The following is a 27,663-nucleotide window of genomic DNA, read 5'->3' on the forward strand; positions in this document are numbered from 1 at the left end:
ACCTATTACAATCCTTAGTTGCTTTCTTTGCAAAAATCTGCTGATTTTTTTGAAATATGAATTTAATATTTCATGCCCCAGAATTCAACTGGTTGCTTGAGCTTGAAATTGAACTGCCAAGGGTGCTTCATTGTTTCCATGAGTAACAAAGCAGAATTCAACCACCCACTAATAAAAAACACTACCCCTACCCTACATAGTCCTCCCTCACACAGGTTTTTACAGCTGTAAGTGCCCCTAATCTATAATTTACCTGTCCTTGCACAGTCAGCGGAGCTCGTGGGTACCATCTTCCGGCTCTTCGGGTCCTCTTCCCTTTGGCAATTTCCTTCACTTTCGGCAGATGCGTAGTTGCCACGAACCAGAAGACTGCTCCAATTGCGCATGCACCAATACGGCGCTCACTTCCCAAAGAAGACTGAAGAGCCAGAAGATGGCACCCATTAGCTCCACTGCGCTGACTCTGCAATGAGAGGTAAGTAATGCATTAGGGGCACTTACAAATGTTAATGCCTATGTGGGGGGGGGAGCAGGGAGGGGGAACTATGTAGGGTAGGGGGTTGAATTCTCCTTTAAACTTGCAGTCATTCCAGAACACTAGTATGGGTTTCTTAGGAGTGCTCTACTCGTGACAAGATGGAAGCACGCATGGGAGCATCATATCGGCAAGCTATGTAGTGCCAAGTGACATTATTGCGGCTCAGACTGGTGCAAAAAATTTGAAATAAAAGGACACAAGAGACTCAGTTTCAATACCTAAATATAGCTCTTTCTTTAATGATTTCCTGGGTGTGCTATATTTGTTTTATTGACTGATCCTTGGTTCTTGACCCTTCTGAATGTTACGGATTTTGCTGCCTGCCCTGACTTTCTTGCCTGGACAGCCCCGATGCCGCCGTGGTCGCATGGCTAGTGCAGTGAGCATCATTGCATTCACTGCATTAGCAGAGCCAAATATTTATGTTAAAAAACAGAAATTTGGCTCCTGAAGTTAACAGAGGCATCTTTTTGCCGCCCTTGGTAACTGGCTGCTTCATGTCGCCTGAGGCAAAGTTCTCACCTTGCCTCATGACAGGAGTGGTCCTGTGCCTGGATATTGCCCATGATCTGCTTAACCTATTGTGTAACAGGAATTGGAGTATTTCCTGTTAGACTGGCACACCAGCTCCCTCCTTGGGCCTGATTCAAACCTACTAGAGTTGCTATACCTCGACAGGCTGCTCTTGTGTTCCTGTGAAGAGCAGAAGATAAGGAGCTGAAATGGACCACTTTCAAGGCCTGGATTGTTATTGATATAAAGCTGCAGAAACTCTACAATGAGCTCAGTATACAGTATTATAGTTGGCCTACAATGAAGGGTAGTGCGCCTCTCTTTTTCCGTTGTAATATAAATCATACATACTAGCCAATAATATAGTTTATATATAAGATATTAGAAATTACACAGAACAAGCACTGGAATCTATTACTGATGCTGTATACTGTGCTGATAAAGATGGATGTTTAAAAATATTGCATTCTTAAAAAATATTTTTTAGATGTTTATCAGTCTAATTTTTGTCTCTGTATAATAGAAATATCTATAGACAGAGATTATGAATAGAAAAATGTTCCTCTCCCCTTCGCTGTACAAACAAGATTCTAGGAGTAAATGCTATTAGAAGTTCTGATAAAGCCAATACATAAAGAAATGTGAGAAGAAAGATGCTATAGTGCACTGTGGTATAATTGATGGAAAAAAAAAAACCAAACAAATCTTTTAGAAATTATTTTAATTAACAAATGATGGCAAATGCTTAGCCATTTATCTCAAGCTCAGCACTTCCAGTTTGCTGCTTTCCAATCCAAGTTATTAATGCCACAGCGCAGTCTGATTCTTTAGAAAAATATACAGCTTCTCTCCCAACATCTGCACGGTTTCTTTATTCTTTGCCAACTTCAAGGATGATCTGGTGAAAGAAACAAAATTAGCAGCGGTTACGCTTGAGTGTTGCAACGTGATGCGTTTAATATTCTGTAATAAAAGAGAATTTTCCAGGTTAATTTATTTTTTTTTTTGCTTTTGTCAAATTGAAAAAAGGAAGTGGAGTTAATGCGATTAATCTGCAGGACTGTTTGCGTGAAGAGTTCTATCCAATTTTAATGAAATATCATGGGCATATAAGGATTTAACTACTGAAATTAAATTGTCTCAGATCAAGACATGGACAGAAATAAACAGCAAACAATGTGTTAGTGTAGAAATACATAATGGCATTATTCACAGAGCATAAGCGGTAAAGCACTAAAGAAACCTCACATGCATTCTGCAGAACTACAACTACTATCATAGAAAAAATATATATGATATTGATGGAATTACAAATATACAAATCTAATTAGTATTAAAAAAAAAAAAGGAGAAAATAAGAATAAATATATATATATATATATATATATATATATATATATATATATATGGTATTAAAATAGAAAATTTAGAGAGATTGTCAGTGGTTCAATATTTTGTGCAACTCATTAAAACGTCAAGAAACACGTTGATCTCTTGTCAAGAATATTTTCTCAAAAGTGACACATTTGGGAAAGAATAATAAGAAGACGACCCAGAGGAACCTTCCCCCCTATAATCTGCAACGCAAAACAATATTACTGAAGAAAATCAAGTAAATCCAGATGTTTATTTTTTTAGTGCCCGGACTGGTAGAACCACAAATTCTATGATCTCTGACACTTTCAGGTGACTCAAACTTCCAATAAAGCATATCCGTGTGGCCCTCAAACAGTGACACAACAAATTACAACAACATTGATCCCTTTTGGTAAATCTGGAGCTAGGGCTGTATTGTGCAAAAAACATGCTGCATTTTGTGCTTTGCAATTCGTTTTGTAAACATGGACTACAGTATCCACTCTTTTTAAAAGTCATAGGTCATAATTTTGAGATATAAAGGGTTATGTAGTAAAACTCAAATTTATCTTGTTTTTTTTTTTTATTAAAACAAAGTTGACTTGACTCCCATCCATGAATTTAACTCATTTATCAAAAAATAAAAAAAATTGGGCCAGGAATAGCCTCGACAAAATTGTGCGACCATTCAAAACGCATACATTTTTTGAGTTTGATGTCGCCAAAAACCCAACTTTTTTCAGACTATCATACAAAAACAACATCTTCAACTTATAATAGGGACAACTGCCATTGACTTCTACATGACCTCAACAGGTTTTAGCTGGAGATTTTTTAGATTTGGATTTTTAGCAACTTTGGCATATTATATAGCTCAAAATAAAGGTTTTTTTCCCTCTAAAAACTATAGTTTTCCCCCTTTAAAATCACAACCAGAAAAAAAATCAAGGTTTAATAAACAGGCCCCTAAATGTAAAAATGTTTACACTTATAAGAAATGATTAAATATCAGTATAATATCTTTACTGATCTGAAAAATTACCAATACTGGATTTAACAATTTATTTTTGTCAGAGCCCTTTCTAGTGTTAGAGCTCAGCAATGCCACTTAGCTGCATGGAGCACTAACACACCACAGAAAATAAATGTTTGCAGCAGTCAAGCATTCTGATAAATGTGCCAATTTGTTAAAAATGTTCCTGATAGTAAGAAAAGTTTTGATAATTGGAAAACACATCAACCCGTTGTGAAGTCTTCAGGCTTTTTTGTGGCCCATGTGCCCTTCTTTACACTGCAGTTGTTACTCTGCTGTAATGCTACAATACCTATTGGTATGGCTGTGGTTTGTGTGTTTCAACCAAAGTGCAACGGCTGTTCCCATTAAGGATTCCTGACATAACAGGCTTATGGATAGCTTTTGTAAAAGTCTATACCTCTTTCATTAAAAAGTCAAGGTTTGTACCTTATGGTCTTTAAAGGAGATTTGAACATTCTGCCAGTATGTCCCAACAATTATAAAAATAAAAAACAAACTCTGCATTTAGCAGTCTAGAATGGATTATGGATAGGTTTGTGCTAAAACTGATGAATATTTGAATCTGTTTTGTCCTTTAAAAAAAAGTTTCAAATGTCAGCATGTAGGCAACAAGAAATGCAGACAAGTCTATCTGTAGGTGTCTATTATGTGTATCTTGTGTGGGAGTATTTCTCAGGTAATAGGGGGGTTAAGATAGAAAAATGACAAGGTGCGTGGGTAGAGTGCAACCACAAAATCTGCAGATGTAATTGTCATTGTTTTGGGTTTGGCCTGTGTCTTTATGTGCACCTACATATATGTGGTACTATTGCTCGGATGTATTCGAACATGTCTGTAGGTTTGTCACATAAACTGCTTTGATTGTTTTACTCCCTTTCTGTGCTCTAGTGATCTCAGATTTGCTTTCCTTTTTCACCAAAGAGGTTTCAGCTTTATCCTTCAGCAAAATAAATGCAAGGTAAACAATTCAAAAAGCAAATCCCAAATAATCTCTCTAAAAATGATTCATATGTTTGCAGAAGAGTGAAAAAGGAAGCCTGATGAAAGCAAATGCACTGCTTAAATTACATGTTTAACCTTAACAGTCAGTTCCGGGCTCTGGGTGGTTGATAAAATTGCTGTGTTGGTCTAGTAGATCTTCTTGGTTGGCCATCACCTCCTCTACGGAAATCAAGTGAGTCCCCGAATTCTCCTTCTTCTTCCTATATAGCAAGCAAATAATCATAACTTTACAATATCATGGGAGATCCAAACTCAAAACTCAACTGACCAAGAAAATATCAAATAGAAATGTAATTTTAAAGTTATTTTTTTCCATTTCTCTGTCATTTCTTTTCATGAACACCACACATCACCAATAGTTTGGTCTATATTATAGGTCAGAACATATAATATCCATCCTCGTTCCACAGGACTTCAGTCCCCCTGGACTATTGACCCCGTGGAGCATCCCCGTTTGGCATAAAAAATGCATCTTTTTACAGGTAGGGGTGCAGGCCAGAACAAGCAGGCAGCAGTAACAGAAATAGATAGAAGACCCCAGAGGCAGCAGAGCTGTGGTAGATTGAATTTCGCAGCCATACTAGGTACTGCTGGGCTAGGGAACAGGAGGGAAAGAACTGTGCTCCTGCTTGTGAGGACTTGGATGATAGTTTAGAAGTCCTAGTGGCTGGCTGCAGTTCCCCCCACTTCCACCCCCACCCCCCATGGCTGTCACTGCAGACAGAGAATGGTGGTAAGATTCGGAACTACTCGGCTTTATTACTCATCACTTGGTGTTTATTTACTCAGTCTGTCTGCATTCCCACTTCTCTTATCTTGCAGAAATTTGTCTTTCTCCTCTGTTTCTCCTACAGTGACACCATTAACTATTTCCTTGGCTTAATTAGCCATTTTGCATTTTCATTTTAATATTATACATGGAATTGCCACTGTATCATCCTACTGTGAGTTCTGGGGGTATTTATACATAGAATTGCCACTGTGCCATCTTACTATGACTTCTTTTTTTTTTTATACAATTGCCAATGTCCATTACCTACATACAATGTGCCATCTTACTATGACTTCTGGGGGTATTTATATATGGAATAGTCACTGTTTCATCCTGCTGTGAGTTCTGGGGGATTTATACATGGAATTGCCACTGTGAGTTATGAGTTATGGGGTATTTATACATAGAATTGCCACTGTGCCATCTTACTATGACATCTGGGGGTATTATACATGAATTGCCAGATGGTGCACAATATACAGAGGGGCTCATTTATCAACACTGGGCAAATTTGCCCAGGGGCAGTAACCCATGGCAACCAATCAGATTGCTGCATTCATTGTTCTACTTGCAGCTGGTTTCAAAAAGCTAATCACTGATTGGTTGCTATAGGTAACTGCCCATGGGCAAATTTGCCCAGTGTTGATAAATGAGCCCCAGAGTGTTTTAACATAATGTTAGAGAAAAGCCACCCTTTAATCATATGATTATTTCTCATTTTATATTTAAACTTGTTTGCCATGTGCCTTTCAGCCTCAAAATCTATGTAAACCAAGAGGGCAGTTTGGTTAGAGATCAGGCGTGTGGGAACACAGCCCATTTAAATCAGATGCCCTGGTGCCAGACACTCCTTGCTTTAACTTACTTAGGGGTAAGAGCAGAAAATAAGAACCCCTATTCTAGTGGCAATAAGTATGTGGGGCCAGTTTTTCACTGTATGATTGATTAAAAAACCCCACTGATAAACAGACATTTCTGGGTTACATGGAAATTTTCATACTTTTCGGATAAATGCATGCAACTTTCTATGAGAACCCTAATGTACAAAACATACAACATCACAAGCCTAGTCAAACTGTGTAAAAAGACCTCACTGCTTCTCAAATATATCCCCACTATTCCTGAATTTCAACAAGTACAATAATTAAAGACCATACGAAACGTTAAATCAATAATTCAAATGTTTGATTTTTCTTAAGACAGTCTCAACTAAAATGATGTCCCAGTTAAAAACGCAACATAGATTTGGCGTCTCAGACTCCCTTGCTGCAATGGCTGCCTGACGTTCTGCCTCCATGTTGTTTCAATTGTTTCTGCGTATGAATTCTACTGAAACAGTTAAAACTGTGCAAGAAACAGTGAGAAACCAAAAGATTCCCTTTAATGTTCTCAATTGTATAAAATAACCTTGCGTGAATATTTATTTGGGTTATAAAGGAATAATCATTTTCATTCTAACATGATTTTGTTCTCTGTTAGGGAGATAATGTAATTAAGAGGCTTTATTAAATGCTCCCCTAGGGGCGTATTATAAATGAGATTACAGAAGGAGTACATTCGAAATGTTACAGAAATGGCAGAGCTATTGGAATAAACTGTTATGATTCTAAAATATGGTATAACAATGGCTGTAGCCAGGTTAGAAAAAGATTGTTAATTTATACATACCACTTAAACATTCCATGCAGTAATGCTCATATGGTACCAACGAAAACAACATTTTAGTGATGTTTTTACATATCATGTTTTTACATATCAGGTTTTATCACTGAAATCATGGTCAAATTGAGACCCGATTACTGAAGAAGTGCAGCAAACAGGGCGATGACAGCTTTATTGCATGGTGCTCAAGACTCCATGCAATAAAGCTGGTGTCATCGCCCTGTTTGCTGCACTTCTCCAGGTATTATATCTCAATTTGTTACATGCTTATATCACTGGTGGGTGGCTAGGCCAGTACCAGAACCTGCAAATCTGCTTTTCTTAATCCTCATTAATCCTAATCCTTTGCATTAATTGCGTCCTGCTTAATCTAGATTTATGTATGTATATAATTCATGTGATTTAGTTGTATAATCACATTTACTTTACAGTGCTACGCAATATGTTGGCGCTATATAAATACATGTTAATAATAAATAATAATAATGTGATGCGCAGGTTTACAATCAAACTAATTGCATTTGCTCAAATTTATGTTGTTGGCCAGTAGAATAATGATGTTACAACTGACATCAGAGAAGAATCATTGTGATGTTACAAACTTACACAAACAAATCTTACTCATAGTGTCTATTTACATGATCCCGTTCTTTTCCTATATAAAATAACATTCTATAATTACCCCAAATCCTTTTGCACTAAATATATACTTTACTATTCTCTTAAATCTTGTTTACAGAATAAAGCTGTGTGTTCTAAAACGGCAATGAAAAGAATCTGGCTCCGCTATTTTTTTACATCCCATTTACATTTCAGCACTATCAAGCAATTTGGTTATCTTAAAGCAGCAAGTAGTCAGCACAACATACGCTCAGTGTCAGTTGTAGTGTAAGTTTCCTCAGTGCAAGTTTCCCCAATGCAAGTTATACCACTTTCACTGGTATAAACAGAATCCAATATGGAACAGCACTACTCAATATCTTGAAGTTAAATGCGCCTTAATTGCATTATTTTCCGGGCATTACAGCTACATTTCGAGCACTTGCTTAGCCCTTTATCAAGCTTAAACTGACCCACTTCCACCATTTATACCCTCTTACACCACCTAGTGGGAAATATCATGAACTATCATATTAACTATCATTGTACAACTGGATACACTTGGATGTTAGTTCATGGTGGTGATAAAGAGCTAAGGAATCGCCCACAACGTAGCTGTAATGCCCAGAAATAATGCAAAATTGGCACTTTTAACTTCAAGATATTGAGTAGTGAAGTTCCATATTGAATGTTGTATGTGTGCATGTATACAATACTTAAATGTTTAATTCACAGACCTTGGTCGGTTGGTGGAGGTACACTGATCAAATTTATGACGTGGGTCCACGCTATCGTGCCATCGTGCATATACCCTAATGTTAACTGTGACAGCAAAGATTGTGCACTCCATTTAATGAGGTTAAATGAGTCACAGACATTTGAAGTCTAAACTGACCTTTATCAAGGTTATAGTGCTGCACAGAGAGCAGACATAAATGACCCCCCCCACACACACACACCTAAAAAGGGCACAAGAACTCTGTGTTGGTTGTCATAGCAACTAATGTAACACCCATAAGTAAATGAATGTGACAGTGGATGCCAGTAGTTAATGAATAAAAACCAAAAATATGTCATTCTTGCCTTACTGAGTGTGTCTAACCACTCACAATGTTATTATGTTATGTTAACATGGTATCTAAATCAAATAAATATTAAATCCACCATATAATGTGATATAAAAAACAAAACAAGCGGCTCCACATCTGGAAAACTTTAGGCAAAGAGAACTACAGTGTTCAGCTATGGAATGGAGGACTAACTGGACCAGTGGTGTGAACGAGAAAAGGTGGAAACAAAGGTGTGTTATGAAGGAGCGCAATGTTGCTATGATATAAATATTTGGATCACCATACTTTAAGTCTGCTAAAAAAAAATAAAAAACATTTAAAGGAAAACTATACCCCCTGAACAATGTAGGTCTCTATAAAAATATATTGAATAAAACAGCCCTGCTTCAAGTATATAAACCATTTTCATAATAAAATACTTTTTTAGTAGTATGTGCCATTAGGTAATCATAGATAGAAAATTGTCATTTTTAAAAATAAGGGCCACCCCTTAGTATCCTAGGATTCACGGTGAAGACAAACAAACCAAACATGTTAGGTCATGAGCCAATTAACAGAGTTCTGTATTTTGCTTCCACATTTTGCTTCCTGTTACAGTTAGAGCTGCAGTATTTCTGGTCAGGTGATCTCTGAGGCAGCACACAGACCATCACAAAATGGTGGTTCAAGGCAAGAGATGTAAAAGGGCAAGATTTAATTATATATATATAATATATATATATATATATATATATATATATATATATATATATATATATATATATATATATATATATATATATATATATATATAGAGTTTGGTAAGATTCTTTACTATGCCACCTATTTGCTTAAGTATTCATTTTGGGGGTAAAGTTTTACTTTACACATGAAATAAACCAATAGGATTGTTTTGACACCAATAAGGATTAATGCAGTTTAGTTACCATCAGCTACAAGGTACTGTTTTAATATTATCACTACAGAGTAACCAGTCAGTAACTACAGTTTTTTATCTATAATATTTCTCTTCAAAAAGTCCACTGTAAAACAGATTTTCTAAACTATTCAGTTAATGCATTGGGTTAGATTGAACAACTGTTAAACAGACCAATGTGGTGCATACATTTTTCCAATAAAAACCTTTAAGAAAGAGTGGCTAGATATTATATAAATAAATACCAAAATTGTATTAAATGTTTGTTTACAGTCTATAATACACTGGCTAAAAGAAACTCAGTGTTAAAATGTCTATGTTATGTAAAATATATCAAGAAAACAGCAGTGTGCTCTATTTAATAAGGCACATTGATTTTTTTGTTCACACTTTGGAAATTACTGAATAACACAAATTAATAAAAATTTGTAATCCTAATATGTAGCAAAGCAAATTAAGCAGAAAGCAATTGAGACAATAAAAACCCCAATAGACTTATAAGTCATTTTTCCATTAACATACTACTACTCCTGGAATTGCAAGAAGTAAATAGTAGAATTTCAGCAAATAGATTGTGTCTAAACTATTATAACATGCCAGTGACCAACACCACCCAAGCATCAAGCTGATAACTTGTGTCTCCATCAAAACACGCAGGACCTTCTTTAGAAAGTGTCAAAGTTGAAATGTTCTCTGCTTAAAGGGGAACTCCACAAAAACATAACTTGATCTTTTTGAAAAGTAAACATAATTTCAAACAACTTTGCAATATACATCAATTAAAAAATATTCAGACTTTTCATAATTTTGCTGATCTTTCTGACTACTTTTACTTTGTATCAGCAGCCATCTGTCCTTAGACTGCATCCTCCAAACCCCACAATTCCCTGCATGTGCTTTCAATAAGGAAAGGGACATGACAGTGCAATGCATTGTGGGTCTGTAAGCTGTGAAGAAGTTGTTACAATTTGTAACATCAGTGTTTAGTCCTTCCTTCCCTGCCAGGATTTCAAATGATGCAGAAAGAGAAGAACTGTTAAACAGCTGGATTTCAGTATAGAAAATGGCATTTAATCATACTATTTGAAGAATCCGGTAACTGTGATGGGTATCTTAGGGGTTTCTGTGTTATGTGGGCCTCTTTTTCAAATGTTGGTTTGGAAGCCAGAGTTCCCCTTTAAGTCTTTTATGTAGACATATTAAGGACACTGTAGTAAATATTCACACATTTCCAATTCTTCAGATGAATATGAGCAGAATACTTTTTGTTCTACAATATTTGTTTACGTACCCATGCTTCTGCCTGGATAGGCCGGATGTTTTCTAGTAGCACTTCTTCATAATTTCCATAGTCACTAAATTTCACTACAGCAGTTGTTCCAGAAGAATGAAGAGCTTCTACTTCAGCTCTGTAATACTACAAGCAGAGAAAACAATTACAATCAGTACCTTTTTTTGTATTACAACAAGAATTTCCTAACAATGGTCAAGAGAAATACATGATTAATATACATTTGAATCCTCATTGACTTCAGTACACATGCACAATGCATTGACATAACACCCAATGTGGATAGGGAGTTTTTGTGGAATTTTTATCGGGAAGAGCTAAGGAACATGAGGGCCAGAGCCTACAGGGCTCATTTATGTCCACAAGTAGAGTGAGCAAAGTGCAGATTTTATGCAAGTACCTTTAATGAAAGGGGTTTAATGTCCAACTCACTACGGGGCAAAGTGCTGGGACATAAAAGAGCTCTGATATGTTCATGTATAAAAAGCCACTTATAAAATGATAAATGAAGGAGCAGGAACTATACATAAGAACAACAAACTAAAATCATGTCTATAAACAGAAATAAAGCTCGCAGATAATGACAAAACAGATAAAGAAAAAATTAGATTTATGTGATAAAATGGGATGGTATAACTAGTAATCCAAGCCTGCTCTACAAACATTCTCAATATATTTGTCTTCCTTTGTCACCGGTACCAGTACAGGTAGGCCCCCAGCAGATATAACGTGCAATGTATATTTAAAGCTGTAAGCTAGTCAAACTCATAGAACCCATGGTAACACAGCTGCACTGCTCCCTAAAAGAGACTGTATGCTCTAAATCAGGAGTCTTCAACGTTTTGTACTGGTGAGCCACATTCAGATGTATGTAAATAAAGTTGGGGAGCAATGCAAGCATAAAAACATTCCTGGGTGGTGCAAAAAAGTGCTTTGATTAGCCATTTTGTAACCCCTGTGTGGACTGGCAGCCTATAGGAAGCTGTTTGGCGCACACCTCATTTTTATGTAACCAAAACTTGACTCCAGATAAGGAATTCAAAAATAAGCACCAGCTTTGATGCCACAGTGAGCAACATCCAAGGGGTTGGTGAGCACATGATGCTCATGAGGTGCATTTGCTGTAAGTGCTGTTTAGTATGTTAGTGTTATAACATAATATACATAATGAATTATAATAACAACACAGATGCTATGTATTGGTTTAACTGCCTACTGTTCCTAACACACTAATGCTCATGTCATCCTAAGCATCACCCAGGTAGTTAGACTGTGATATGATGGGACAAACGGAGTAAAGTCAATGTGTTACTGATGTTGGTTTAGTCATGCTCAACACCTGCAGATTCCTGATTTCCTGCAAATTACAGCAGTGAACATGCGTAAATAATGAATAAAATAATCTGAATAGTAAAATATACTTACCTTGTTGTCCTCCCAGTAAAGAGCCAAACATTCATCACCTGATCTCCAGCTAAATCCAGAATAGACTGCTTCCAGTGGTTTGTCTGGTTTTATAGGTCCAGACTTTTTTTTAGTATTGTTGTAAGAAAACATCTTGCTTTTGTCATCATGTGTAGAATTTAGATTTGTTCCAATGGGTTTTATAGGTCCAAATCGTCTTGCTTTCTGATCAACCTCTCCATTTGATAAGTCATTAGCACCTTCTTTAATCAATATAGTCTGAAAATTAGATAGTTCATTATTGGCACTAAAACATTTTTCATTTGGTGTACTGGCAACTGTTTCATTGTTTCCTGTCCTAGCTCTCCTGTCAGTATAAAATTCAGAATTATATCTTTGGTCATCTTTTTTACCACGTTTTTGATGTGAGCCCTCTGTAGTGCTATTTTGATGGTGAAATTCCTCTTTCACTTCTGTGTGGTTGCCTCCCTTTATACCTCTGCTTTGCATAGGATTATTATAGGATTTTCTATATGAACCCTCATTTTGGTGGCTAGATGGAGGATGGGAAAAATCCTTTAGTCTATCATTTCTTGGATATCCTCTTTCACATTTATTTCTATCTTCCATCCAGTGCTCAGCTACAGATGAGCTCTGTTTTTCAGGACCTCTGCTTTTTGGAGGCCCGTTGCCTTCATATTGGCGAGAAGCTTGAATTTCCTTTTGAAATCGTGGGGGCTTCTCATTTCTAGGAGCTCTTGTATCATTCCGAGTAAATTGTCGTGGCTGGTTGTAGTCCTTAATACCATTCTGTTCTAAATTCAGAGCTTTGGGATGTGTCTGGCTCTGAGCTTGACTATGTGATTTATTATCTGCAACATAACATTAATGAAGATAAGTAACAGAAGAAATAAAAAGGTAGACCCATTATGCACATATTTGCAAATTTTACTAAAATCCATCAGTTCTTCTGCTTCAAGTTTATTTAATCAAACATGAAAGACCACCAACAAAATTAAATGTGAGTGTGAAGTACAAACACATATAAATATAAATGGACACTAGTCTCATGAACCCTTGAATGATATCTGTGTTATGATCATGGTAAATAAATAAAAATACTCAAACTGTACCAACCACCATATAGGCAGCACAAACAGGCTAAGGCTGCCTCCTTGGCACGAGAAAGCTAAATAAAATGTTACAGGTGTTCCTTGCAGACACATGACCATACAATACTTTAAACCTTAAACAATTGTTGTATGAAACATGTGTGCTTCCAACTCTTTACAGTTATCAGAGGCTATGGAGAATTAAAATTAAAGAATTAAAAAGAACTTGCATAGGGCTGAAACAGGAAGAAGTGTATTATATTATAACATAAGTCCTCCAAGATCTGCAAGGATAATATGCTACTAATAGTAATGTTACTACTAATTTATTGTTTTGCTGTACAGTGCTTTGCCCTCGAGGAGCTCTTTACAAATAAAAATATACATACATATAAAGGCAATCCTTCATTAAATGACATATCAAAACCATATCATATACAGAAATGATGAAGCACTGTTTAGATGTTAGACACAACCTAAATCATATATAATATGTTACTGGTATTTTAAGAAAAAACATTTTTCAATAAATAACATTCGGATCAATCTGAGCTTTTAAAAATGTTGATCCTCATGGTATATTGTACTTAATTCATCTTGGATCCTGGTCAACAATCTGTGAATACAGAGTAGTAAAGGTATCTCCTTATCTTACTGCTTTAAGAGAACATCAGTAGCACAGCATTCTGCAATATTTTTTCTCACTATATATATATATATATATATATATATATATATATATATATATATATATATATATATATATATATATATATATACATACACCTTTAAGTATCATGCTTTGATGTGTAAGACTGTCTAATGGATACTGAAGATATTCACTTTTCTAGTTAAAATTTGATATGATTTAGAGATGTTAAATGACACTTGAGGCACACCAGACAGTTCTCTGCATGTGATCCAGCTTTTCTGAGAAGCTTCTGGCCTGACTTGTCAGTTTCTCTTCCTTTTATACGTTTATTACAAACAAGAATGAAGAATCTTGGGCAGCCTGACACCCATCATAACAGATGATCTGTAACTCAGTTTATAAAAGATATATTACCGAAAAAAATCACCTCCCATCATATCCATCATTTTAAACATAGTATGAAGGGGGATATCAGAGTGAAAAGGTGTGTAAGAGCATGGATATTCCCCTTGTTAATGAATGTTACCTGCATGTGGAATTTATTCTGCAGAGAATTTAACAAGATATAGATGTAATCTTGATGGACTGCTCAGCTCTCTAATGTTTGGAATAGGATACCTCTATTATTTTATGTACTAGCCCAAAAAGTTTTACATTCGAATGACAATTTTTGTTTATGAGAATTTTCCCAAAAAAGCATATTAGGCTTCTCCATGTTATACATCATGATAGAATGTGCTACATGATACATACCTTTGTGAATACAAGATGGATGTACCCTCATGTTAACTACTTGTGTTGATAATTGTTATCCAAATTAACTATATTACTGAATATGTATGCATTCACTTTGGAGAACTATTTAAACTCGAGAAAAAAAAAAAAGGGGAAGGCCAAAAAATAGATGCAACAAAACTCGTGCAACCTTATTCTCGAAAGCTAGCTTATTTAAGAAAAAAAAAACACAGGATATTCCCACACAAACTTTTTTGAATGCCAGTGAGAATCACTTTGCTCCATTCATTTTCAGTGAGGCTAAAAACTTGAATGTTTTAATGAACTGGGAAAATAAATAAAGAGAGAATTCCCACTGCCTTATATTAAACCTTGCCAGTTTTTACCTGCCAAGTTTTTTTCTGGCGATTTTTAGCAAGTTGTTTCTGTAAAAAATACAGACTATTCAAACTTCTGAAGATTATTCTTGAGCATATTTGCAGAAACATTTTGATAAATCCCCTTAACAATATAACTTAAGCACTGATGGCTGCAATATCACACATTTAAAATGAGATACCAAACATCCATATGTTGCATAGACAGTAAATTCAAATGTATTGCTTGGTCAGTGTTTCCTATGCGATATTAAGGGGCAGATTTATTAAAGGTCGAATTGAACTCTCAAATTTGAATTGTGAAAAATCCAAACTCAATTCGAACTTTAATTCGAAGTCCAAGATTTATCAAACCCTGGCCTTTTAAAAATTAGAATATTCGCCACCTAAACCTGCAAGTTTATGTATAAGTCAATGGGAGCGGTGCAGGGACCAATTTGAACACGTTACTAGCGTCATGAAATTTTCCAGAAAAAAAACTCGATTCGTGTTTAGTCCAATTTGAGTGGAGCTTTTGGGTTGGTAAAATTCGTTTGAGTTTTAGATATTCGATTTTTTTCTTAAATAACCTCCCAGTTGAATTTCAAGTATATTCAAATTCATTAGTTAGAAACAACCTAACATGAATTTGAAATTCAAACTTTTATAAACGTGCCTCAGAAATGAAAGGGGCATAATTTATATAAGAACCAAACACAATGGTTTACATTCTGCAAGTGTTTAATTTGAAAAAAAATAATCACTCTCCATATAACTTTGCAGTTCCACTTAGCTGAAAAGCTGGTGACCTCTCAACTTTTGGTTATCCTATGTTTCTAGCAGCAATATATGTTCAGTGTATGGAACAAACCTTTGGCAAACAATTTGGGTGCATGAACTTTGTTTCGTATAGCTTTGCATTTCTACATTTTGTTGCTGTTCCCTTTGGAGATGGAATGAGAATTATACAGTCTAATGTTCTGAATAATTAGTTGGTTCTGACCCTGGCTACCTAAAATTTGCAGAATCAAAACCTGATTAAAACAGGCACTCACAACACTAAAAATGCCTTAGCCGCTAGAAAATCAACCAACTTATAGGCTCACTAAGTATTTAAGTTACATTTTCCAGCATTTCCAAATAGGTTTTGCCAAAGGGATAATCATTCATATGTTGTTGGTTCATTCCAAATGTCTGTGACCAGGTAGCACCTGCAAATGTAGCACACAATAAAAATTATGCTTGTTTCTCATGGTGCTGAATTCAAATCTTTCTCACTAAGATATCAGAAAGTTTGAAGACAATTTAGTCAGGGCCAGCACTAAAATTAGACTTTTAATATTTTGGCACAGCAGTCCTGTTATGTTTCTCTAATGAAGTTATAAAATGTGAAAAGAAAACATTATGTTCAACACAAAAGCTGCATGAGAGCTGTGCAGTGAGCAGAAAAATAATTAAAACTCTTATCTGGATGATTTGTGAGATGGAGCAGTCAGATGTACACTATGAAGTCAAACTAATCAAAAAATGTTATAAATGCTTTTTTTTTTTTTGAAGGGAAAAAACATTTATTGCAATCATTCTTTTGTTAAATACCTACTGGATCCCATCAATATATTTAATACAATACAACTGCAGAAAAGTGAGATTTTTTTTTAACAATATGCTTGTAGACTACTATGTGCTTGTAATATCCATTTTAAATGGAAAATCTCATTGCATTATACTGTGAGCCTAGTGGGATGGGAAACTGGTCAGAATGAAAATAGAGATAAACTATCATTGTTTCATTTCAAACTGTGGAATCAGGTATGTCCCAAAAAAGTTCACTTAGAGGCCTATTTATCAAAATTTATATTTGTGTAGTTTTCTTATTTTTTCTATTTTGAATAAACTCAAAATGTGAAAAAAACATGAATGTTACCATATTTATTGAAAAATCCAAATTTAAAAAGTGTGAATGAATAAAACAATGAAAAAAATATATACTGTAAATACAGGTATGGGACCTGCTATCTAGAATGCTTGGGACCTGGGGTTTTCCAGATAATAGATCTTTCCATAATTTGGCTCTTCATACCTTAAAGGAATAGTAACATAAAAAAAAAATTAAAAAAAATTGAATACATAGAAAAAAAAAGACCAAGACAAATTAAACTTTAAAATTGCGAAGCCTTTATTAAGAAATAATAAAACTCTGCTTCCGCTCCTCTTCAGAAAAGGTGACGATCCATCGTGCGGAGCTCGATTTCAGGGAGGAGAAATCGAGCTCCGCACGATGGATCGCCCAATTGCTTTCTGAAGAGGAGCGCAAGCGGAGTTTCAGTAAGTTATTTCTTAATAAAGACTTCGCGATTTTAAAGTTTAATTTGTTTTGGTGTTTTTTTTTTTTCGATGTATACAAACAAATTTTTTACATTTTTTTTTTTGATGTTACTGGTCCATTATATCTACTAGAAAATCATTTAAACATGTATTAATCCCAATAGGCAGGTTTTGCTTCCAATAATGATTACTTATATCTAAGTTTGTTTCAAGTACAAGCTACTGTTTTATTATTACAGAGAAATAGGAAATCACTTTTAAAAACATGGACTATTTGGATAAAATGGAGTCTATGGGAGATGGCCTTTCAGTAATTCTGAGCTTTCTGGATAATGGGTTTCAGTATACAGGTACCTCTAATTCATACGTTATTCTTCATTTTTAAAGGAAACACAAAATCTCAAAACCACTGGAAGCCTTTAACAAGCATGTAAAAATAAACAGTTCGGAAACAAATGCCAAAGCTTACTTAATCCACTGTGGCTACACTTCTGCCTATCAGTGCTGAGGTCTTAAATCCAATCCTAACTAACCAGGGCACTTTCTGTAACTTCAATGTTTCCCCTCTGTATTCTGGTTTCCTCCTACACTCCAGGCAGGTTAACGGCCTCACGGCAAATCATAGTGTTTGATGTTCATATTTGGAAATTTGATTCTCTTCCAGCTGTCTGCCCCTTGACAAATTTAAAAGTTGAAGAAAAAAACTACAGGGCTTATTTATTTCCATGAGTGCAAAGTTCCATTTTGAGTGCAATTAATGTTTTTCCCCACAATGCAATGTTTTCCCCACAATTCACAATAAGCCCTTATGTAGTGCATTGCTGTAGGACACAGAATAACACTCACTAGAAAGGACAACAAGATCCAGGAACAGTTTCAACTTATACAAGGAACTAAAACAAATACACAAATTTAAACAGACAAGGGATTTAGGAAAGATAACTGGATACAGAGTGTAAAATTCCTGCTGCTCACTAATTCATATTGAACAGAAGCAATTTATTTTGCCTGTTGTCTGCTATACCACCACTGTCTAAAATATTGATTTGCATGAAAGTGTTGGAAAAAACAACGCAAGTTATCTATATTTATTGACAAAAAATAAACACTTTTAAAAATAAATTTTTCTAAATTATATCTTTTATACTGTCTCCTAAGTCTCTGGTAGGTGTCCAGTAAAAAAACAAAAAAACAAAAATAATAAAAAAAAATATCTATCTATCTATATCTAGTTCTATCACTGGTATACAGTATAAACACTCAAGTCACATTTCATGTGTTCTTTTCATTCTGCTGTTGCATGTTTTAGATGACCTTTGGGAGATAATTATAGAACCAGCCTTTTCATGCACAGTATAAAAAACAAGCTTGTTGAAATGTACAATATATCACATGCTTTTCACTTGTACCCATCTTTGACAGAGCATTATTTATAGGCCATTCCTGATGCCAGTTTTCTTGTTTGCACCTAATTTAAGAATGGAAACAGCAGGGTTTTTTTTCTTGTAACTGTATATTATATCCACACTAAAAAACAAGTCACTTTATAATTATATAGTTATTTCTGTTATTGACAAAAGATATTGTATTTTCTTTCTTTTGGAAAAAAAATGTAACTTGGTGGCATTCATCTTTTGCAAGAGAAATAATTACTCTAAGGGCCACAGCACAACAACACTGGATACAATACCACCTGGATCCTTTCTTTTAGAACAATATATCTATCCTATGTTGAGTAATACAAATGCATTTTATTATTTATAAAGTGCTAACTCTGCAACAAGGTATTATAGCCCAGCCTCACTCATAAGGCTCAGTCAGATTCTGATGAAGTCTGAAACTCCGAGTGGACTTCCCACAAACTATATTTACCAGTGGGTCCTACGTACAGCCTACCTAAGGTTTCAGTCAGCTCTTATTCTGAGATTGAAAGCATTAATTCATATTAACAATGAGTCCAATGGCACAGTAATAATATTTCAAATGAGCGTATTCTGAATATTTACTATGATAAGAAGGCTGTTTGATCAAAACGATTTGTGAACCTCTGGTCTAAAGCAAATAGGGTGGAGTGGATAGAGATTACTGGCAGAAGACCAAAGTTGACACAGACTTCAGTGAAAAAGGATAAATAGTTTAATACTAATTCCCTTTTTCTCTTTTATGTCTGAGGGACATACCAAAGCTGTCCCCATTGACTGAAGGGAGGGAGGAAGTGAGGCTTATTGTGAAATCACTGTGGCCTGCAGAACTTTTTTTCCAAAATGTTCATTATCTGCTGCTAAGTCCTCAAATTTGCAGAACTTGGCAAAAGAATGAATGATGGATGACCATGTGGTGGCCTTGCACAGCTACGTCACAAAGGCATGGTTCCGGAAAGTCCAGGAAGTACTGACTGCCCTAGTAGAGTGTGCTGGAACATGGAAAGGGTAAGATCTTCCTTTTGCTATGAATGCTGCGCGAATAGCCTCCTTAATACACCTGCAGGTTCCCCCTTTTGGGGTCCTGTGGGAAGGATGAACAGCGAGGAAGAAGTGTGAATTTTATTGGGCAGTCGAGGTAGAATTTGAGGGACCTAACCAGGTCCAGGGAATTTAATGCCCTCTCCTTCTTCATTTTAGGCAGAAGGAGGTGGGAAGATCTCCTGGTTGAGGTGAAATCCAATCACAACCTTATGTAGGAAAGAAGGAACAGTGCAGAGGGCCACTTTATTTGTGTGGAAAATCAGAAAGTGGTGCTTCCAAGAAAGAGACCCACGGTGCGGATGCAATAGCAAAACTGTCTTCCAGGTAAGCCATAGCAGTGGAATAGTAGCCAGGGGTTCGTATGGAGTATCCTATTGCGCTTTAAGGGCCAGGTTGCGGTCCCAAGGGGGAATGGGTGCTTTGTACAGAGGTGTGATGTGTGCAACTCCTTGGAAGAAGGTATGTATTTCTGGGAGTTCCTGTGAGGGACAGGTCCTTACTGAGGCATGATTGAAGGAAACCTAGGATGGCTGTTAGTGAGAAATTATTCCAGGGAAAGTTCATATGGAAGCACCAGTCCCTGAAGTTCTTCCAAACTCTGTGGTAAGTGCGTGAAGAAACTGGTTTCTGGGCAGCTAGCATGGTTTGGATCACCTGGGAAGAAAATCCCTTACATTGGAGTGCTAGGGCATCAATAGACACATCATCAAATGCAGTACTGCTGGGTTAGGATGCTGAATCGGACATTGTGAGAGAAGGTCCGGGGAAGGCGGAAGGTGCCAGGGTTCCGTTCTGTTCATGCTGATCAGGTACAAGAACCAGGGCAAGAGGGGCGAAAAAAGTGACCCCCGCAGGAAGGCGTGCAAGTCCATGGCTGAGGGAGCGAAGTTCTGTTTCGTATTGTGGCCTGAATGCTGATCTTTTGTGGCTTCCTCAAAGAGACATATGTGCCCGAGCACTGCAGATCCCACATAGGGGGAAGCTATAAAAGAGGGAACTCCTTGAAAAGTGCTCTGGGTCAGCCCCTGGTGCCAGTGGAGCTGGCTAAAGAAAATGTCAGAAGTACATTTCAGGAGGTTCTGTCTCCTTGAGGAAAAACTGAGCCCCAGGCAGCTAAGCAGAGGGGTATACAGAGGGAGGAGTTATTTTCACAATGTTCTGCCTCCTAGTGGTGGAAGGTATACCTATACCAGAATCTGCACCTGGATAACTGAGCTGCCAGACTGAAACCAGAGACATGAAAATTAAAGGGTTGTTCACCTTCCAAACCCTTTTTTTCAGTTCAGTTATTTTCAGATTGTTCACCAAAAATATAGAATTTTATCAATTTCCATTTTTGATAAAATATTTTTTACAGTTTTTCCAAAATTTAAGTTTGGAGTTTAATGTTCCTGTCTCTGGTGTTTGTCTCGCAGCTCAGTGATCCAGGTGCAGAATCTGAACGGTTACAATTTGCTACATTATTGGATACAATTCTCAGCAGTATCTGTGAAATATTAGCTACTACAGTATCAATTAAAACAGCTGCCTTTAATCGACATAATCAAGCAAGTTTATATATTTAACCTAATTATTTTAGCAAAACTAAATACACGATTCAATGCTTAATTACATTATATTTTATTTCAATAACCTAGGCTTCTTGTGAATTAATCTCATTTATGAATGAATTAGAATCTTACTGCTTAATAAGATAAAGACATGCTAACACTGCCCTGTATACAGAGTTTTTCTTGCCCTTTAAGCAGAATCAAATACAAAGTTAGACTCACAAAGTCATAATAGCGGTTACATGCTTTCAGGTGAATGGCTGGAAAATACTGTTTATCCTCTTGTACCTCAGCAAAAACAAGCACTTAAAATATCAAGACACAGTTATTTTTTTCTGGACACATAATATTGAGCTTGGCGCGTATACACAGTAAATTGTTTCCCAATTATCTACACAATTTTTTGCCCTGGCACTTATCTTTTTAAGGAGAAAATTGTTTGGGCTTTTTTTCAATATGCAGGCACAATGAAATGTATCATTATTAGCTAATATCATAAATTTGTGCTGACGTCTACAGGAATCATGTTCATTGATTCACAGTGCTCATAATGCTCTCAATAGGTAAAAGGACAAACCATTTATGCACCTTCATTAGTATTTCTTCTGCCATTAGCAGTGTACCTTAAATGTATGTTTCTATAAACGTTCAGACAAACGGCTACAAAGTTCATTTGAAGACAATGGCACATTTTTGTTTGTTTTTCATTTAATTGTGAGCTACCATACTGACTGTTCTACAAATCGAAATGATTAAATGATAGTTGGCTTCATATCTGCTTGTTAAAAACCTGTTCTGCACTGACATACACTGAGAAGCTTCTGATCACTGGCTGGGGAGCCAAATGTAAGCCCTCCCCCACAGTAATTGTAATAGCTTACCAGATGCCTTGTGCTGGAGCTCCTGTAAGCAGAAAAATGCACCAGGTCAGATACTTTACAGCAAGCACCATGGCATGGTCCTCTTCTTCCTTCTTTAATACACTCTGGCCAATGCATGCACAATATATATATTAAAAAGCTGCCTTTTTGGTTAAAGTTTGGCTTGTTACTCTACTGTGCATGTGCACATGCATGAAGAAGGAAGACGCATAAAATGCATCACTCCATGTTGCTTGCGGAGATGAACCTTGGCCCGGTGATTTAGACTTTCCTTCCAATAAGTAAAATGTGGAATTTGTGTGATAAATCTGGCACTTAAGAAATAACAACCAGTAATTAATTGTCCCATAAATTATAAATAATCATGGTTTTCCTTCCTTCCCAAATTCCTTCTTTGGAGGTCATAAAGCAACCCCAGAGGAAAGCACTGCAGTAGGAGCACAATAAATCGAAATGCAGAGACTCCAATGATGAGTCTCTCAAAAGAAAATAATTTTTATAAGTGGCATTGACTGCTAAATAAGAGAAAAACTAGAAGGTGAGTGGTAAGTGGACAGATTCAAACTAACTCTTAGATACATAATATAAGGACTGCAGATCCACACTGGGCAAGTATTGCTTGCTAAATGAATACATCACAGCAAGACAGCATAAGAAAAATGCAAAACAAAAACAGAAGTGATTTTAGCAAGTAAAAAATAGCTGTCTGAAAAATACGTGAACTAAATTAGAAACAGAAAGTCCAGTCATTGAAGCTGAACTCTCCAAACACGTGGAGGTTCAAGTGCTCATGTTCCAGACCTTTCAAAACATGGAACAGATATTCACAGGAAAACCAGAACTAAAGCAGACACTGACTGGACAACTTAGTCAAAAAAATGCAAAAAAGCTATTAGGGAATTGCATGTCATATAAAGATGAACTTGTGTGTTTTGTGCTCAAAGTGCGCTGTCAATGATTAATTTCCCCCTTTAAAGATGGAATGTGTAAGGCCATCTTTATGAGAGAATACAAATTTCTGCATTTTTTTGACTAAATGGTCCAGTCACTGCCTGCCTTTTTTTCCAGGGCATATTTGAATTATCAACTGCCTAATGGAAGATAAAAGTAAGCATAGTTGAGTGACTTTGGGCTTTATAGATAATCTATGTACAGCAGAAAAACTTAATATTACAGCTTGCCTTAAAAAAAAAAAAAAATATATATATATATATATATATATATATATATATATATATATATATATATATATCTGTATGCTTTTAGTTATTTTAAATAATTATTCCAGACATTAGAGAAAGAATAAAACATTATGTATGACATTATTTGTAAGGCACAGGTCATTTCTACAGAGTTGCAGAAAATAAAAGTGCAGGAGCTCCTTCTAATAAGATAGATTATTTCAGAAAAATATACGGTATCAACATATGCAAAGACAAAATAAACTATATCATTTTCTATTTTAATGGGGTAATGTAAATTTCGTTCGCTCAACGACTTCATCGCAAAATTTGCACCCAAAAGGCTGGTGTTAATGCTAAACCTTTTGCTTAGCAATAATGCACAATTTAATATTCGTCAGTGGATGATTGTACATTGTGAGCAGTGCTAAACATTTGCAAAAACGTTTTTTTACGGTCAGGGCACATGCTCATATTTGAGGAGATTAGTCGCCCGGCGACATATCTCCTCTTCTTCGGGCGATTAATCTCCCTGAACTGCCTCCCGTCGGCATTTACATTATAGCACTCGGCACGCTTTGTTTCCCGAAGTTGCCCGAAGTTTCCTCATGAGACAACTTCGGGTGACTTCAGAAAACGAAGCGCTCCGAGTGCCATCCCGCCGGCGATTTACATTCTAGCCGGCGGGAGGCAGTTTGGGGAGATTAGTCGCCCAGAAGAAGAGGAGATTTGTCGCCAGGCGACTACACCACCCGAATCTGGATGTGTGCCCTGACCCTTAAATAATGCTTGTGATTTTTAGTACATTCCTCCTTTCGTGATTTACAACCTTCGGCCCACAGATGCTGCTTAAAGGATAAAGGATAGGTTAAACTTAAAGGATCTTTCTTTCATTGGGGGTCAATGTATAACGAATGCTGCTTGCTATAATCTAACACCTGGAGACATGAAGTCAAAAACTTAGGATCATATTTTTGAAATATTTTTCCCAGATACCCCTAAAACCATAACAGAGTCAATATTTCTACATATATGTAGTATACAAAAGTGGACCAGTCTACAGCCATGGTGTGAAAAAAAATAATTACAATCCTGTATACCACTGGAACTAATACAGCAGTTTTCACATATATGTGAGTCAAAGGGTTGGATCACTTAGGGAGGTTTGAATCCCAAAATACAAAATGCGTGTTGCAAAGGAATCCCTCACAATTAAATCCATTCATCTAGTCATAGTTCTGCTTTTTAAGTATAGATGCCAAAATTCCATGTCATAACACATGAAACTAATGTCAGTAGAGCAGGGCTAGACAGTGTTTATGATTTTGTTAAATCTAAACAATAAAAACAATATAATTGCATTCCTATACCCACAGTGACAATTATAGCATTTGGACACACTCTGCACTCTTATAATTACACACTTGTTAGATGGATACAATTTCTCCTGTCATGAAACAATGTGCCAAAACAATTTGAATGGTTTCACCTATACTCAGTGTACATTAGCAATAAAAACCTAGCAATATGTCAAAACAATCATATTCTGTTGGTTATTGCTTTGTGTTTCTTAAAGATTTACATTCTTAATTTTTTTCACAAATGATCCACAGGTCCTAATTCATAATAATGCTATTAATGTGCAGAGAAGGGGCCAGACTGACCATGTAACAAACATTGGAATACCTTTTAATGTCTGAAGTCACTAACTTAGTAGCTGGATGATGAACCAGGTAAACTGATATCAAAAGGATTGCTCCAAAACAATCTGTACCGCAATACCTGTCCAGTGGGGACACATCCAGTAGTAGTTGTGCAAAAACCACTGGCGTTTTTTTCAGATCAGAAAAACAAGTCCCAGGAGCCTGGAAATAGTTTCAGGTTTTTTTGTGTGTCCACTTTAGTTCCTATCTGTGGGCCTTAAATAATAATAGGCTGGTCTGCATTCCAAATGACAACTTGTGGGGATAATCAGGAGACAGGAATGAAACATGAGCAAATTTTAATAAAATAAACAGGGCTTTACTTTGTTACCTTGCTTTCCGTACTTCCCTCGCATACACACGTGCTTCAGCTCTTTAACAGAAGACTTGTGTGTAGCTCTGTCTACAGCTGACCACAGTAATCTGCCCCCATTTGGTCTACAGACTGGCCAATGACCTTTGATATGCACATATGGGTTCTCTCTTAATTCAGGTTGAAAACAGACATATAGAAGTTTATGTGAATTTCCCATAACTGCTCAATACCAATAACAGTGCTCTTTTACTCTGGTTAATGTCAGTGATTGGAACTGATTTTCAAATTTAATTGAAGATTCTGGAAACCATGTGTCATATGAACTAATATAGTGGAAATGTTGCATAGCAGAAACAGTTGTATGGTTATCATTAACGGGGGAATGTAATAAAAATCGCAAACGGAAAAAATATTCGCAATGCGAAAAGTTATGCCTTTGTGCGAACAAATTTTGCTTTGTGCGAATTTAATATAGCTTTTGCGAGCCCGGAAACTGTTTAGCGACCACTTCCGACAGTGAAAGACCGTTTGCGAATTTTATAGTTTGCGCCAATGCGCAGTCAAGGTAATAAAACTTCTTACTGAAAAAGTAGTTATGTTTGCTCCAAAAGATTACGACACCTTCAAGCACTTCTTATGAGTGCGCAATTAAAATTCGCAATGCGCAATTAAAATTCGCAATGCAATAACAGTTTAAGGAACAATATTACACTGCGAGATGTGGATATTTTAGTCTTATTGGTGCAAATTGTTTTGCTCTTTGCGACTTTTATTACATTCCCCTGTAAGTCTTCAATACTATACTATATAAGTAAAAAAGTGGAGCCAAAAACAGAGGAAATTAAACAAAGTTATATGAATTAATTTTAGAAAAGCTAATGGACGTTGCATAATTTTCCCCACTGGTTTACATAAAGAATATAACTTCATCTACTGGTGTGGTACAAGCAGTACAAAATCTTTAGTTCTGATATTCCATAGTCTAGTGCAGAACATGTTTAAGGTTATTTATTAACCTTGACATTTAGATGTTTACTTTCAATATAGACCAGTAAATGATTGCTGGTTGCTGAACATATACGGTCATACATAACAGTAATTAAACCGTTTTGCTTGCAGCACAAGCTACTGTAGCTACCGTGGGTGGAGTTTGAGAGACAACAATTAGAAAAACTGTGAAATACCTCAATAGGGCACGGACACCCTTCACACCACTTCCCCCAGCTCCCTTTCACACTCAGACTCTTCAATCCCTAGTGACCCTATGCCTATCTCCCTAAAACTAATATGTATAGCCATAGCTGTTATCAGGAGATTACTCTAGCCAGAATTTTACCTGCAATGTGTAAAAGTTGGATGGACACCTTTGATGTCATACTTAGATAAGTAAGGTGTGTACTGCATCTGAATGTACGCATTTGTGTTTCCCTGTTCTTTTCTTTAATCCTCCATTTCAAAAAATCAATACAATTTAAATAAAAAAAACAGCAATTTTACTCACCTTCAATAGAAAAACTCCCCATCTTGGATTCCAAAAAGTCAAATAGAGTACTTGGTGCTGAAGGCCTGGCACTTGTTAATTCATCATCTTCTTCTCCACGTGTTCTTCCTCTGCCTTTGCCCTTTCCTGTTAGTAAGCATTAGATGTGGAAATATATATATATATGTAATCTACAATTAGCCATTAAAAAAAAAAAAAACTCGGTGCCGGTAAATCCGAAATGCAAATGGAAAACTCCCACATACTAGGCGCTGATCCAGGAAACAATGTGAGGACACAGGCGTTGTGTAGAAAAGTTGGCTTTATTGAAACAAACACACAGGGGGAATCTTGCGGGGGATGTGCTGTGCTGACTTACGCGTTCCTTGCCGTGCATTTCAGATTTACCGGCACGGAGTGGCTGGCTGTTCGCTAAGGCAGCGGCTGGGAAGACAGAGTTGAACTGGGTGAGCTCCGATGCGATCCGCATCATTTCAATTTACTAGGATAGCATACAAAGCCTAAAGCAGAATAGTGAAGCATATTCAAATACATGGCACCATTTCTCATTTTATTTATTTTATCTTTCAAATACCCCTTCTTCTACAGTGAAATAAGATGCAATATGTGTATGTGGTTAAACAATAGGCTTCAATCAAGTATTATGCAACAGCTTGTCAGATGAGATGCAGAGCAAAATACAAACCTACATTTATTGTCACTAGATACCTGACTACAATTATTCAC

At 36.3% G+C, this 27,663-nt stretch overlaps 1 protein-coding gene across 1 annotated transcript in view; it reads right to left on the minus strand.

The window, feature by feature from the left end:
* Positions 1-1,713: 1,713 nt before the first annotated feature.
* The window catches only part of tdrd3.L (tudor domain containing 3 L homeolog), a gene marked incomplete at its 5' end in the record, with an annotated part of 109,962 nt that continues 84,012 nt past the window's right edge, over positions 1,714-27,663 (minus strand). Inside the window, 5 exon segments of the mRNA NM_001091305.1 lie at positions 1,714-1,949; positions 4,521-4,645; positions 10,757-10,882; positions 12,182-13,032; positions 26,938-27,063. Coding sequence (NP_001084774.1) covers positions 4,529-4,645; positions 10,757-10,882; positions 12,182-13,032; positions 26,938-27,063 — 1,220 coding nt within the window. The 3' untranslated portion in view covers positions 1,714-1,949; positions 4,521-4,528.

This window comes from Xenopus laevis, chromosome 2L (genome assembly GCF_017654675.1).
Source record: "Xenopus laevis strain J_2021 chromosome 2L, Xenopus_laevis_v10.1, whole genome shotgun sequence".
NCBI lineage: Eukaryota > Metazoa > Chordata > Amphibia > Anura > Pipidae > Xenopus > Xenopus laevis.